The 16,017-nt window shown below is 47.8% G+C and overlaps 1 protein-coding gene across 1 annotated transcript in view; it reads left to right on the top strand.

Annotated features, from left to right (window-relative positions):
- Col22a1 (collagen type XXII alpha 1 chain) overlaps window positions 1–16,017 on the top strand; it is a 245,719-nt gene that overhangs the window by 22,391 nt on the left and 207,311 nt on the right. The window contains exon 3 of the mRNA XM_087898834.1: window positions 1,577–2,143. Within this exon, the coding sequence (XP_087754960.1) occupies window positions 1,577–2,143 (567 nt within the window). The remainder of the gene's footprint in view (window positions 1–1,576; window positions 2,144–16,017) is intronic.

Genomic DNA, 16,017 nt, shown 5'->3' with positions numbered 1-16,017 from the left:
GTGTGTGTATGTGTGTGTGTGTGTGTGTGTGTGTGTGAAAGAGAGAGAGAGGGAGAGAGAGAGGGGTAGAGGGTGCATGTGAAGAAAGGTAAGGAGGGGTGAGAGTTTGGCTCAGCTCTCTGTAGATTGTATGGAGGGAGATGTCGGTGTAGGAGATTCAAGTAAAGCATTAGCTCAGATCATGCTGTGAAATGCATGTGTGTGTGTGTGTGTGTGTCTTTCTGGGATTTGCTTTTTACTGATTTACAAAAATCAAAGCAAAACAAATAAAATAATAAAATTATTATTTCTTTCATAGCTTAGGCATACCTGCAGAATTATGTACACACCCATGCAAAGATGGAGGGAGAGAAGGAGGGAGGGAGGGAGGAAAAGAGAGACGAAGAGAGAGAGGAGAGAGAGAGAGAGAGAAAGAGAGAGAGAGAGAGAGAGAGAGAGAGAGAGAGAGAGAGAGAGAGGAACCAATGGACAGACAGGCAGACAGAACCGGGGTGAAAGTGGGAGGCAGGACTGGGAAGTCTCTTCCTCCAAGCATAGCACCCGAACTCCACGGACCTCTGTTGCTCTGTTGGGAAGCACATCCTCATTGGTGAGCTGAGCTGCTGCCCTTCTGCTCCCACTGTGTTGGCTCCCACAGTGCACTGCAGTAACCCCCAATAAAGCTTAGAAAACACCAACTCTCAAACAACCTAACTGGGAAAAGAATGAGTAGACCCCATATTAAGGGCTTCCTTAATGAGGAAAATACTTATATTAATGCTTGATTTTGTTTAATCAAAAGCATTACGTAGTTTATGTAAAATTTCTATAAAGCATGCATTTGAAGCATTATAATACTTTTCTATATAGGCATATTTAATATACATAAATAATTTACATTTGATATACTTTGTAATGGTAAAATGCTTCATGCAGTGGACTCTATGAAGCCTTGGAAATCTACATGAAAGCTGGAAATCCACTGGAAACTCGTTTGTAGCATTCAGTTAAGTGTGGGAAAGCCGACCTTAGACCACTGGGCCTGGCACATCCCCAATACCATATAAAAGTTGGGTGCATGATAGAGCACAGGCTGTAGCCCAAGCAGTGGGATGGAGGGAGGCAGAAGGATTTCAGGGGCTCAGTGGACAGGCAGTCAAGCCAAAATCCAGAAGTCTCCAGGTTCAGTGAGAGACCCTGCCTAAGACAACAGTATGGAACAAGAAACCCAAAGTTTTCCTGTGTCCTGTGGTCTTTGCACAGGTACTCTATGTACACAGACATGTATAACACACACACACACACACACACACACACACACACACACACACACACTGATATCACTTTTTAACCAAAGTTAAAGAGGAGATCTTGACACCTTGTAGTGTCCCATGGACATAAATCACTTCCGCTTGGCGTCACACATCAGTTGGTCTTCACTGTAACTCTGTAAAGCCACATCCTGCTGTGGGATGTCAATAAGAGGCAAGGCAGGCAAGCAGGCACCAGAGTGAAGTCTGAGGTGCAGGGGTTTGGAGGGAGGGGACTAAATCCCACCACCCATTCCTTCCGGTCACCCTTTCTCTCTCCCACTCAGGCTGCAAAAGTGTGCAGTATGACCTGGTCTTCCTCTTGGACACCTCTTCCAGTGTGGGCAAGGAGGACTTTGAGAAGGTCCGCCAGTGGGTGGCCAATCTGGTAGACACCTTTGAGGTGGGCCCTGATCACACCCGTGTGGGGGTCGTGCGCTACAGTGACCGGCCCACTACAGCCTTTGAACTGGGCCACTTCCGCTCCCGCGAGGAAGTGAAGGCAGCTGCTCGGCGCATCACCTACTACGGGGGCAACACCAACACCGGTGACGCGCTGCGTTACATCACCAGCCGCAGCTTCTCTGCCCAGGCAGGCGGCCGACCTGGGAACCGTGCCTTCAAGCAGGTGGCCATCCTATTGACGGATGGCCGTAGCCAGGACCTGGTGCTGGATGCTGCAGCTGCTGCCCATGCAGCAGGCATTCGCATTTTTGCAGTTGGTGTGGGCGCCGCCTTGAAGGAGGAGCTGGATGAGATTGCTTCAGAACCCAAGTCTGCGCATGTCTTCCACGTTTCCGACTTCAATGCCATCGACAAGATCCGTGGCAAGCTGAGGCGTCGGCTTTGCGAAAGTGAGTGGGCTTCCCTGTGGAGCTTTGTTTCCTTCTGAGGCCATCCCCACCTGCCTCCTACACTGGCCGCAGAAAATTCTGTGGGCAGAGATAGGCAGTATGCCAAGCTCAGAGGGGGCGTGGGTAGACAAGAATCAGAAGCAGGGCAGGCCAAGTCACCATTCCCTGGAGTTAGCAAAGCAAGGGGCCGAGTAACAGCCCCCGCCCAGCAGACGGTGTCCAAGCACCTGTTTGGTGTCTTCCTCCTCGAGTTGAGGCCGTGTTGGGCAGAGGTGGAAAGGTCTTGGGGAATTAAAGTGACCTAATCCTCGTCATCTCTGGTCTGCTGACCACCCAGAGCTCCTGAAGTTGCAGGTAGAACCCGGGTGGTCTAACTCTACAGAAGTTCATTGGGATAAAGTTTGGGACTCGGCAAGTGCCTGTTTGATTGGCTACCGTAACCTGGCTGTGTGATGTTTTAAATTTGTACGCTCCTTACAGTAAGGAGATTTTTATTTTTAGAAATTCAAAGAATAAAATGTCCAGAGTTAAAAAATAAGAGGCAGGGCCTGATCCTGAGGCATAGCAGGTTCTTTCAGAGAGTTACAGTGAGTGACCAGGAAAGGAAATGGTGGCAGGATGGCTCCATGTATTCTGCCTGGCAGCACCCAATCATCTGTGTGGCCCAGGGACTGATGACCTCAGACATCCAAGGTGATCCAGGTCTCTTAGTTTGTTGCCTGGAAATGGTTGAGTGTGGTGGTTATGGGGTTGAGTGTGGAAGGGCCTGAGCATTGGGCAACAGCAGACGTGCAGACATTGGCTCCAGGACTGACCTTGAAGTCTGACCTTCAGAATTTTAGAGGGTTCCTTCTGAGGACAGTCCTTCCCCAGAATGGGAAGTGAAGAGAGATTTTTTTTCCCCAGCCTGCCTGTGGCTTTTACCTCTCACTTCTTTATTGTGGTGATACTGGGCGTTGGATAGCAGTAGATTGCTGTGTGGCTCTTCCCTCCAGGTCCAGTAAGGGCTGTGGTTGGAAGCTGGTGAGGGGAAGAGATGCTGGGACCAGAGTTCCTGACTCTCTTGCCGATTACTGCAGGGGAATGAGCCATCCCTGGAAGGGAATCCCACTGGGTCCTCTGCCAGATGTACAATCAGCCTTGGGGAATTAGGAAGGCGGTGGACAGAGCCTGGATTGGGACAGCTGGGTGCGCCTTAGAGGGAAAAGGTCCCCAGGATGTCTCTGGCCTAAAACCCAGTGAGGACAAGAACGTAGATTATTCCATGAATTGGTGTGGCTCTAGGTTTTCTTACCTTAGTGTGACGATCTGCATTGTTTACTAACCCACTGTTTGAATGAAATAGGTACATAGTAAGGTTCTATACCTGTGGGGGCCGTGTGCTGATTTCTGGACTAGTTGTGCCCCTGTTGTAGTCCCCAAGTTGACAAAGACACATGAGCTGTGTAGAGACACATGGAAGCAGACTGGGGGCTCCTGTGTTGGGGGAGGCATTGCTGAGAATGCAGGGTGGGCAATCTCAGGAAGTAGTGCACTTAGGATGATCACAAATGTGTGGGACTCGGCAGATGAGATGAGGTGGGACCTAGGGCTGCTTTGACCCACTGGGGACTCAGATATCCCTGTGTATTGCAATCATGGAGAACAGTGGGCTTGCTCATTTTCCTAGAGTTTAGGAGTCTGAATAAAGAAGATGCTGGAGCAAAGGTGAGGATACTATACGGTGTCATCCAGGACCTGGGCATGCTCAGATCTGGGCAGGGAGAGAGGTTGTGTGAGCAGCAGGAAGAAAAGTATTGTCCCATTACAAGAAAGCTGAAGCCCTGCAAAGAATGAGTTTGGAAGAGACCAGCACTGACGACGCGTTCTGTTTGGCAGATGAGGACACTGGTGTCCAGAGGGCTAAGTGAAGATAACCCATTTTCTGGCATGCAAACAAGGCATTAACCATGGACTTAGCCATCAACTATATGAAAGAAATGTTTCTTTCTTTTTTTCAGCTGCCAAGATCCTAGTAGGCAGAACTGAAGACAAGTCACCCTTAGTAGTAGAACAGGGTAGAGGTGGTTGGAGAGGGAACTGAGCCAGAGTAGACAGCCTGGGTAGGACTGGTCAAAGGGGTTGATGTAGGTTAATGCTGGCTGTAAGTCTAGGCTGAAAAGAGCCAGAGAGCAATGTCATGGCCCTGGCAGAGGGGCAGAAATCCAGCATGCAAGCTCAGGGGTAAGAGCTCCAGCTGTCTTTCCAGAATGCTTTGGGAAGCCAGAGTCCTCTGGTATTGACCGCTGTCATTCTGCTTCAGGCTGGTTCTAGGTCTTGGCAAGGCTGAGTCTAGACTTGTAAGTACCTCTTTGCATGAGGAATGTTCTGGGAACGGCAAAAAGCTTTTTCAGGGAGCTCCTGAGATGTGCTGCACAACTCATAGGACAGCAGGGCTGGGAGCAGACTGCTGCCTCCAGGCTCCATCCTGCCCAAGTTGGCCTCCTCCAACTGTGACTGCTGGTGAGGGCTCACCGTCACCAGCCTTGCCTCTGAACCAGGGACAGTGCCTCAGCGCACAGGTGATGGAAAACCCTGCTCCAGTGGCTTAAAGAAGAAAGTGGTCTTGTTTTTGTTTTGTATGTTTAGTTGTGGTTATTTTGTCAGGAGACAAAAATTTTCAAAGTATAAATATGAAATATTATTTTTTTTTAAAAAATCAGTTTGCAGACATCAGCATTAGTACCCTCTCCCATCACTGCACTTCAAAGTCACGCTATAAATTGGGCACAGGATTTAGCTTACATTTTTATTAGGCAGGCACTCCTGTTACCCAACTGGTCTATACCCTGAGCCCTATGGCATTTCTAAAGGCATGTCTGTTTGCTAATTCACGTGTGTCTCTGTGCATTTTTGCGGAGGTGTCCATCTGTGCAGGGGCTGGGGGAGAGCATCAGCTGGTTTCCTGTCCTTCTCTGCCTGTTCCTTTTTTTTTAAATTAGTTATTTATTCATTTATTTATTTATTATGTATACAATATTCTGTCTGTGTGTATGCCTGAAGGCCAGAAAAGGGCACCAGATCTCATTACAGATGGTTGTAAGCCACCATGTGGTTGCTGGGAATTGAACTCAGGACCTTTGGAAGAGCAGGCAATGCTCTTAACCTCTGAGCCATTTCTCCAGCCCCTCTGCCTGTTCCTTTGAAGCAGTCTTCCCCTGAACCTTGGGCTAAACTGGAAGCCCATAAACCCCTGTGGACCTTCTGTTCTGCCTACTGCAGAGCTGGCCTTACAGGTGTGTGGTGCGTGGGTGCCGGGCTCATCACTCTGGTCCTTGAGATTGCACAGCGAGATCTCTTAACCCTCAGGCCGCCTTGCCAGCCCTGGCGTTTACTTAGAATGATGAAACTGTGGTGCTTCTACGGCACAGCGAGTGAAGCTGACCCTTAGGGAATCTCCAGGGGCTGGCGGTTGTTCCCAAGGTGCCTTCCACAAACAACACCAGCAGCAAACATCTGTGCCGTTTCTTCTACCCACCTACGGTAGATCTCCCCTGTTCAATTGCGTGCTCTGGAATTCACTTGGTAAAGTTAGGCCTCTCCACTGCCCATCATGGTGCTCCTGGTATCTGTCCTGCAGATCTTGGCCCTGCTCCTACAGCTTCTGTCTGGGGGTAGGCAGAGTATCCCTGCATTTCTTTCAGGGGTGGCAGGATGAGGACCTAGTTTACCCTGAGGCCCAGTGCCCTGCAAAACACCAGCCTGTGTCTGGCACTTCACAAAGCATGCTGATTCTCGGTCTGTATTTCTTTTAAAAATTGTTTTAAATATTTTTTGATGTTATAGTTTGCCTCTTTCCTTTTCCTCCCTATAACCTCTGACAGTGTACCCCTTACTCTATCACATTCATAGCCTCATTTTCTTTAAATATTGTTGCATGTGTGTGTGTGTTTGGGTGATATTTTGTGATATATATTATAAATATATAAATGTATTTATATAAATATAACCTGCTTAATCCATATAAAATTACTTGTATGTGTTTGTACTTTAAAAGGTCAAAGGTCAGGTGGCTTCACAGAGTGAATCTGGGTTTTTTGTTGTTTTTTTTTTGTTTGTTTGTTTGTTTTAAGACAGGATTTCTCTGTGTAACAGTCCTAGCTGTCCTGGAACTATCTCTTGTAAGCCAGGCAGGCCATGAACTCACAGAGATCTGCTTGCCTCTGCCTCCCAAGTTCTGGGATTAAAGGCGTGTGCCACCACTGCCCGGCATGAATCTTGTTCCTCTCTTTCCCTTCATAGGCGTCTGTGCACAGGGTGATGCTGCTTGCTGTGAGAAGCATAAAGTGGGTTTGACAGAAGGCATTCTGATGAATGTGTGCTTGAAGAATAGTGGAATCCAAGGACGCATGAGTGAGTGAGTGAGTGAATGAATGAGGGACAAGTAGAGGTTTACACCAGGAAATTCTCAGCTATTTCCTAGACTGTAGCTAGAAAGCACAGAAAAGAAGTCCCTTATTCCTCTCTAGCCTGGATGCTGCCTCCCTTGGCCTGGCTTTGTGGACATCAGTCACCCAAAGACTCCATGTGATATTGTCATTGGTCACTGTGCCCCTGGGACTGGAGGTGGGGTGCAGGGTTAGGTGGATGTGCATGGGCAGAGAGGATGCCAGTAGAAGCCTGCCATTGTGCTATAGAACTCTGTGGCCTGCAGACTTAAGATAGGAGGCTGTTTCCTAGGCCTAGCATTCGGTCTAGTTTGACCAGGACAGACCATGTGACTGCTCTAAGTCTAATTTCTAGCCCTGAAGAGGAAATGGGTTGAATATTTGAGTCTGAAATCTAATGATCTTGCTTATTATTTGGGAGTGAAGAATTTGTAGCTCTTCGTCAAGGAAAGGGGTTTTATACCGAAGGAAAGCTATGGTGAGTAGAACAGGAGAAGGGGAGACAGATGCAACTCAGCCCCGAACAACACATGCTCACTGGGATACCCTCAAGAAAGTCACATGGTCCTCCATAGCCAGGATTCCCCAGATGCCTCAGAAGAAGTGAGATTTAAGTTAACGCTTAGCCACCCAGGGAGAAGGCATTTTTGTAAACACAGCTGTGACAGGAGGAGTGCCTGGTCTGTTCTGGTGACAATTGCAGCAAAATCCCCTCGCAGTCACTTCAAGTATAAACAAAGCCAAACAAAATTAGAAAAAAAATTAAAACTAACAATAACATATTGGAAACATCTGGGAAGATCAAATCAAAGCACATCACAGAATCCAGACATCAGACACAGCCTCTGCATATGGAAAATGTCTGTGAGTGACATTGCAGCCTGGACTGAATGGGGACTCTTCTGAAGAGGGATTGCGTATCAACTGGCGATGTGAATTGAGGGGATACTGAATGGGATGATACTGAATGGAGTGGATGCTGCATGGTTATGGTACTGATGTTGTTGCTGTTTGTGATGTGGAATGGGGTGATTCTGAATGGAGTGGTGCTGCATGGTTATGGTACTGATGTTGATGATGATGTTTGTGATGCAGAATGGGATGATGCTCTATGGAGATGATGCTGCATGGTTATGGTACTGATGTTGATGATCATGTTTGTGATGCAGAATGGGATGATGCTCTATGGAGATGATGCTGCATGGTTATGGTACTGATGTTGATGATCATGTTTGTGATGCAGAATGGGGTGATACTGAGTAGAGATGATGCTGAATGGAGGCGATGTTGATGTTGATGGAGCCAAATGGGTGTCTGGTTGCTCTCAACGCCCATACTCTGCCATTTTCACTCAGCATAGCTACTGAAGGGAGCAAAAGTAGCTTAGAGAACCAGAAGGCTCTCAAGGCTGCCCGTGGTGCTGGGTTTTACTGTCCCCATAACTTTAGGCACTCCCAGAGGTGTGCCTCCATCTTGCGGTACCCACTCCCTATTCTCTGTGGCCTGGGTAAGGTTCTCAGGGAACCCAGTCTCGGTGTCAGCTTCCTGCAGTGTGTGGGGTGGAGGCTGTGGACAGGCTTAACCCAGAGCCTTGGCTGTAATTAAGAGCCCTTTCTATCTTGGTGGACTCTGTGGTGTCCACAGGACAGTCTTTATATAGCTTATCTCCTATGTGAATGGGTCTCTGGAATGCAAGTCAACCTCTATGGAAGAAGCCTCCGCCTACTTCTATTCTGAGGACAGTCTGTGCTGGTCCTCTCTCCTCCATCCCTGTCGACAAGGGGCGGTTCTTGTTCTTGCTTTTCTTGGTGAGCTGAGATGCTGCTGTGAATTTGAGGAGCGGGGCTTCGTCCCTGCTTCCATGGTCCTCTAACTCTCGTGACTCACGGCCATTCCTATTTACTCCTTTTCTTGCTCTTTTAGCTCACTTTTATTCCCAGTGCCTCTTTGGTCAGCAGATGTCCACTCGCCAGTATGACTAGGGGTGGGATGGGAGAGGAGGAGAGTAAGTCTGTCACTTAAGTGTGTACATCTGGAGTCCTCATTGGAGAGACTCTACCCTGTATTTTGATTGGTGCATGACAGTGTTGTCTACTTAGCTCCCTGAGGTCCGTATCTGGGGAGAGCACCCATTTACCATCCAGTTTGCTGACCCCAAGAGGTCCTACACCATACACATATCACATACATGTCACATACACATCATACACTTCACACCTCATTTGTAATCCTCCCACTCCACACCTACATGTGCCTGGACACACACACACACACACACACACACACACACACACACACACACACACACCTTATGCTCCATATACACATCTCAAACATACACATTGCATATCTGGGGACATACACATGACCACAGAGAGACCCACCCGTCCCATCTCTTCTCCCTGGATGGATCCAGAGCCTGGAGAGAAATGGGTGGCAACCCAGCTGTGGGTTTAGAGTGCCACGCTGGGCCTGTGGCTTGGCACTGAGGACCATATGGGCCACAAGAGGCAGCTGGTCCAGGCCCCACCCTCTCTGAAGGTCACTGTGAGTTCCTTTCAGGGAATTTTGTCACGGCGTTGCTGCCCACCAGAAATGGTAAGCTCGCTAATTAACTCTGTTTGTGGACCAGGACATTTTATTAGGAAGTGACTGAAAGGGAGGAAAAACTGAAAACCACCCTTCATTTGCTGTTAATGAATTAGCTTTTAATATATGTGCTTTAGAAAGACATCCCCTGGCTGTGCCCAGCCACATCCACAGCTGCTCACTCCATGTCCTTAGCGTCCTGCTCGTACCGTGGGCATGTTCTGCCCTCCAGTGATTGCTGAGCTGGAGTGATCAGCTCCGTCTCATTTTCCAGAGCCAAGCTGTCCTCTCTGGCATCAGGAATGCACCGTCCTCTCTCCTTTGATTCCATATGACCATTTATTTTGCTTTTGTTTTTTTGCTGGTTAAGACTGTCTCACTATGAACTCATATATTCCTTATGAATTTGTTCCTGTGGGCTGTTTTATTTTTAAAAGTTTTATATTTGTTTACTTAGTGTAGGAGGTCATGTAGAGGTCAGACAACTTATAACGGTCAGACTTCTTCTACGATGTGGCAGCCTAGGTATTGAACTCAGGGAATCATGCTTGACAGCAAACACGTTTGCTTGGCAAGTCTTCTGATCACCCCCCCCCCCCCGCCACACACACACAGGTTGCTTCTTAGCCAGGGTCAAAATGCATGATCCAGTGTTAAACAGAGATAGAAGAACACGCTGGCCAAACCACAGTACACAGGAACTGGCCGCTGTACTGGCTTCCCAGCTCCCTTCCCTCTCTGTGACCTGAGTAACCTCCTTTTGCCTTGTGGCTCAGAGTGATGTCATGTACTCCACCTTATAGAGATCCAGTGAGTTCATGCCAGGAAATGCCTGCCATTCTGGTGGCCCTGAGCAGGGCCGCTAAGTACATACATAAATACTCATATATGAGTAAACAAAACGTGGCTGGTTACATGTAATCACGTCTAGTGATCCTGTAATCAAGCCTAGTACATTTTATTTTCTCAACTTTTATCCTCCTCCTCCTCCTCGTCTTCATCACCAACAACAGCATTCTGTTATTGCCGTTATCTCCTCCCAGAGGAATCCACAGGAAGGTTTTCCGCTAGCATCCCCTTCTCTGAAGTTGAATTCCTATTCACAAACGCATGTGCTGTGTGTGTCTGCGTATGCCGTCAGCCAGTACTGAGTTTTGCAAGGCCTCAGCCCATTACGTTTCAGGTTGTCTCCCAGCATCAGTGGTTGCACTGCAGGCACGGTATGATGCCAGCCTCCTGTGAATACCCAGCTAGGCAGGGGACCCCAGGAGAACTGGGAGGGGCTTGTGGTGCGGGCATCCCATTTCTCTCTCTTTTGGATCATGTGACTTTTAATACCAGGGTCATCCAGTGGAGTCAAGCATCAAAACCTGTGCTAAATCTAAGCCTTTTTATTTATTTAGATGAATGACTTCTTTGCAGCTTAGTCTTCTCCCTTTATTGAAGATCAGATAAACACAGCAATCATTACTGCCTCAGTTTCCTTATCTGCCAAATTGAGGTGGTGGAAACAGATTCAGTGGCTGGCTGGTTATGGCTCTAAGTGCCGTGGTTATTGCTGTTCCCGTATTTGTATGGAAAGACTGTAAGAAATCAAACCAAAGTTCACTTACCGTATTTGTATGGAAAGACTGTAAGAAATCAAACCAATGTACACTAAACAGTAGGACTCAAGCTCCCTGTTACGGGAAGGGCACTGGGCAAAATCCGAAGATCTTCTTTGTGAATTCTGGAAAAGGAACTAGCACACAAAGGATGCAGAGACCTCTCTTGGTTCCCTGTGGTGGGCAGCCAGTGATTACCCCCAGGCTAGCCCTAGAAGGCGTCCGTGTGTAAATGTTCGATTTCTGGAATCCTGACACGTCATCCCCAGATGTCATCTCTCAGCAGTTTGGCTGCTTTGCCTGACGCAGCAAGCTGGCTCTGGCAGAGACTGTGTGGCCTGCAAATCCCAAGGTGGTGACTGCAACTGTTTTTTTTTGCGCACAGTTTTCTGACCCTGGTAACATACTCTTATGTGATGACTGAGAATCTGAAGTCACTACCACCCAAGAATCTGAAGTCACTGCCGCCAGCTTCTGAGTGACCTCTGCAGGATGTTTCCCAAGGCCTCCATCCCCCTGGGGCCTGAGTGTGACGTGTAGGTCTCATCGAAGGGGTCTTCTCTTTCATTCTGTTTTCTTGATCAAGATCATGCTAATAAGCTGGCGGGACCAGGTGCCAAGCACAGTGTCCCCTCTACCTGTCACTGCTGTGTGTTCCCTGTAGATTCCTAAGATATCCTTATACCTTTTCAGGCTTCAGAATGCCTCTGCAGGACCAGAAGACGATGTGAGTTAAGATATCCTCTGTGCCTAGCCTTGCCCTACCCAGCTGCGGGGTCTGTGTCAACCCCATCAATCCATCAATCTGGTGCTAGTGCCATCCTGGTAATGTGAGCTGCATCCTCCCAGATATGATAATCCCAGTTACTGCAGTCACGTCCTGTCAGAGCTTTCCAGCCCAAGGAGTGCGGACTGAATATCAAACCGTGTTTTTAGTTTTGAGTTGATAAAGGGGTAACTTACTGTCACCACCGTAAATTGACATTGCATGAAGTATTTATAGGTTAAAAAGTATGCACTCAGGATCTCTATATAAATTAGGTTGTGTATATAAATAAACATCTATATAATTAAACTCATGGGGCATTTTGCGTTTTCCCATGTCCCCCAGCTAAATGCTTTTTAGCTAAACTGACAGAGGACAAGTGGGGACACGAGGTTACACAGGGTCTTAGGGCTTTCCAGGAAATGTGGCTGACTAATTACCATGCTTCTGATTCACGCTGTATTTACTGGAAGACTGGAGGCAACAGTGGTCCACACTATGTAAAATAAGTGACTGATTTTACTGTAAAATGTGCCCATTTGGTTTTTTGCTCTTTGCATTAATGTTGGCTTGGGTTTTGTTGAATTTGATCAGAAATGCAGGCATGACACACATTAGTTATACAGACACAGAGGCAAAGCATACAGGTTCACTCATGTAGTCATGGAAACACACATGCACACACACGATATCTACAAGGAACTATCCATGGGACAAGAAAGTATGTTCAGGGCTGTAAAGACTTTTCTCCTGGCCCCACATCCTGGAAGAGTTTTGTATGCAGTTGTTCAGAAAAAAATGCTTTATTAAAAATCTGTGTGTATACTTGTGACCTACCATATCGTATTTTCTTGAAACTTTAAATCAGCCTTAATCGATGCATGAATGTGGCCCCTCACTGACAGCATGCCTGCTTGTTTATCTATTAAGGGTTTTATACTCCCCGCTCTAACAGGCACACGGGAACACGAAAGAGCAGGGTGGTGGGCAGTAATGATGAGGTGCGTGCTGGCGCTGCCTGAGTGAGTGGACAGATAGCTCAGCATGTGGGGGCTTATGACCCCTCCGCAGAGCAGGTGCTGCACAGCTTGCTCAGTTCAACATCGACTTGTTACGTGTTGGCTACTGTGGAATATCTAGTTTAATTCATGTGTCTGCAGTAAGACACAGAACAAGAGGATGTTGAGGAGGAAAGGGTTTATTTGGTTTCTAGGTCACAATCACAATCTGCCACTGAGGGAAGTCAGGGTAGGAACCTGAAAGCAAGAACTCCGAGCAGAAACCACGAAGGGACCTCCCATATTGATGCATACTCAAGATACGCTCCAATACATTGCCCACTGGGCAGCATGGTCTAGGCAAACCCTCACTCAGGGCTTCTCCTCTAAGGTGACCCTGGATTGTGTCTCAAGTTGACAGTTATGACTACCCAGTACAGTGGACATCATCTATGTCTTGGATTCCTTAAATCTGGGGAACAGTGGGTGTACTCCAACCTAGGGTCAGGTCAGCATGGAAGTGAGCTCTTCAAGCTCTAGAGGGCCCCAAGAATGCTTGTCTTGTTGCACAACTGAGTGTCTTTGTGTGCCACCTACACCGATTTCCTGGAGCCAAGCTTAGCTCAGCTTTGCTCCACATTGAAGTGGTGACCCGGCCCAGGTGGCCTGCCGTAAGACAGTATGATTTACAGATACAGCTTAAAGAATGTCTTGGAAAATATGTTTAACCTCTGAACTTAGCTGTGTTGGTGTTGTGTATTTGCGTGTGTGTGTGTGTGTGTGTGTGTGTGTGCATCCATATGACTGATAACTAGACAGGCCCTGGGCTTTGATCTTGAAGCTGTATGTATAGATCTAGATGCCTTCTGTATACTAATAACTTATACCAAATGTGAACTGTCTTTGGAGGTGAGATCTGGGCAACAGATCCGTCTTTTCCATTCGATGATTAGCATTTGATCTGCCACCAAAGCTACCAGACTGGTTTCATGTTAGAGTAGATTCTGGCCACTCTTATCACCTCTGCTCCATCTGTCCTAGTCTTATTAATAAACGATTCCAATAAGAAGCAACTTGTGGTGGAAGAGATCTTATTTTAGTTCACAATTCCAGGTTACAATCAATAATTGAAGGGAAGACACAGCAAGGAGATCCCGAGACAGCTGGTCACATCACCTCCACAGTCAAGAGCAGAGCAAGAGCTCGCTTGCTTATGCTTTTTCCTAACATACAGTTCAGGACCCCTGCCTGGGGAATAGTGCCACCCACAGTGGACTAGTTCTTCCCACATCAGTTAATGTAATACAGGTACTTCCTCACAGACATGCCAACAGATCAACCTGATTTAAACAATTCTTTAATGAACCCAGGTGGTTCAAGGTTGTGTCAAGTTGACAGTTAAAACTATTACCCCATACTGAAGGCACAAACCATTGCTCTCAGTTGCCCGGCAACATGCTAGCCTCTTTGGCTGGTTTCTGCTTATACTCCTGCTCTGTGAAATCATGCTATTTCCTCTCCAGAGCCTTTTTGGTTCCATCCTCTATTCTGATTTTTTCTTTGTTGGCTGTCCCAAACCAGTGTTTTGATTTTTTTCCCACTTCTAGATCTTTACCTCTCTTCTCCAGTGAGTTCCTCTTCTCTTTCTTGCTTTCATCTCCTTCCTTCCATCCTGTCTTGGCTGAGACATCCCTCCAGCCACCTGCTGCCTCTCCATTGTCTTAGCCTTACCACAGTAGTCTACTCTTTCTGTCTTCGTTGCTGGACATAGCTCCTATGGATAGAGGACTTGTCGTTTGGCCCATCATTTTCTCTCATACCTGTGCCACATATATACCCGGCCTTAAAGAGTTTGCTTCCGAGTAGTGTATATTGTCTCCTGGGCACCAAGGACTGATAGTCATTGACTCGCTAACTGGAATGTGTTGCCTGGGCTGTCCTGAGCTCTGCTGACACCCCACCTCCCTGTTAGCACTGCTTCTATTGTCTGCCCTGCCCAGGGAGCCATAGTCACAGTCTCTGGTGACACCTACTGTTCTGGGCCAAGGGACATTCTTGTGGAGGGAAATGAGCCTGTGCCCTGGCACACCGGAAGCTTCAGATGACGGGTGTCCCTTCCAGGCTTCCTTGGATGGTGACACTCCACACTGAGCTCCACCCTCACAGTGAGATCCCCTTCAGGAGCAGAAAGTCACCTTCTACCCAGTTCTCACACGCTGTTCTTGTGCTCCTGAGCAGGGGTCTCTTATTGCCTTGAATTCCAAATCCTGCCATGGGTTAGAAGGGTCCACCTTTCCCCCTGATTTTGCCACTTGTTCCCAGGCTGTTCTTGTTTCCCACCTCCCCTGCCAAGCAGTGCCCTCAGCCTTAGCCCTTAAGGCTCTGGGGCTCTTCCGTCACCTGCTGTGCCCTCTCCTTTCCTGGTTGTCCTCCTTGCCTCTCAGCTCAGATGTCACTCCCCTGAGGGGTCCAGTGCCCATCCTAGAAGCTCATTCACTGCCCCATAACCACATAGGTGTGTTTCCTCTGTGGTGAGAGTGATGCTTCTGGCCAGTTTTCCTGTTTATGTTGCACCCACCAATGGCGTGGGGAGCCTCTGGCTGCACTCAGATGCTTGCGTTCCCGTCACAGACTGTAACAGATGTGTTAGACACGAGGAAAGCATGTCTTGGATGGAGACATGAATATATGAATGAGTAGAAATTGTTAGCTGCTAGATGCCATGCCTAGTGCTGCCTATGTCCTGCCCTACTTGCCCTTTAAGGCAGCCCAGATGGAGGGAAATTCTGATTTTGATCCTTCCTTCTAGGTTTGCCTGGCTAAAATATTACACAACACCTAAGGGCTGGGTTGGAGCTTCCTGTTCTTAGCCTTGGAGACCAGTTCTCACAACTCGCTCTGCGTTATTCAGCAAGAGGGTATATGATTGGTGTAGGAGAGGAGAGATGTCTCTGCAGGACCCTACCTTGTTATTTAGTCTCCCTCTTCAGTCTGCAAACATGGCAGCGCCTAGTTTGCTGTCTTAGAAGGGTCAGCTATGTCTGCTCCCTTCACCCTCCCCTGCACCTGCTCTTTTCTGAGGCAGTGACAAACAGGGAGGACAGGGGTTGTGTGACCAGTGAGTGTAGCTGGCTGCACGTCTGACAGAAATTTTTTTTCCTGCTAGTATTACTGTGTCTGCCACATACCCTAGCACAATGGCCCTGATGCTTACATAAATGCTCTCCAGAAGTTTGGCATCCTGAGTATACTTCTCCAATCCAGAGGTCCTGGGAGGTGTGGACCCAGCCAGAGGAGCCAGGGTCTCTGCAGAGGCAGCAAGTACTCATTCCTACACATTGGCTTTGTCTTTGTTGCGTTGCTATTGTTGTGATGAAACACCACGACTAAAGAAAACCTGGGGTGGGAGGGAAAGGGTTTATTTGGCTTACACTCCCACAGCGCTGTTCACCATTGAAGGAAGTCAAGACAGGAACTCAAAACAGGGCAG

Source organism: Myodes glareolus, chromosome 19 (genome assembly GCF_982192425.1).
Source record: "Myodes glareolus chromosome 19, mMyoGla1.1, whole genome shotgun sequence".
In the NCBI taxonomy this organism is placed as follows: domain Eukaryota; kingdom Metazoa; phylum Chordata; class Mammalia; order Rodentia; family Cricetidae; genus Myodes; species Myodes glareolus.
Note: the sequence above shows the minus strand (reverse complement) of the source record. Positions and strands in the feature narration are given on the sequence as shown.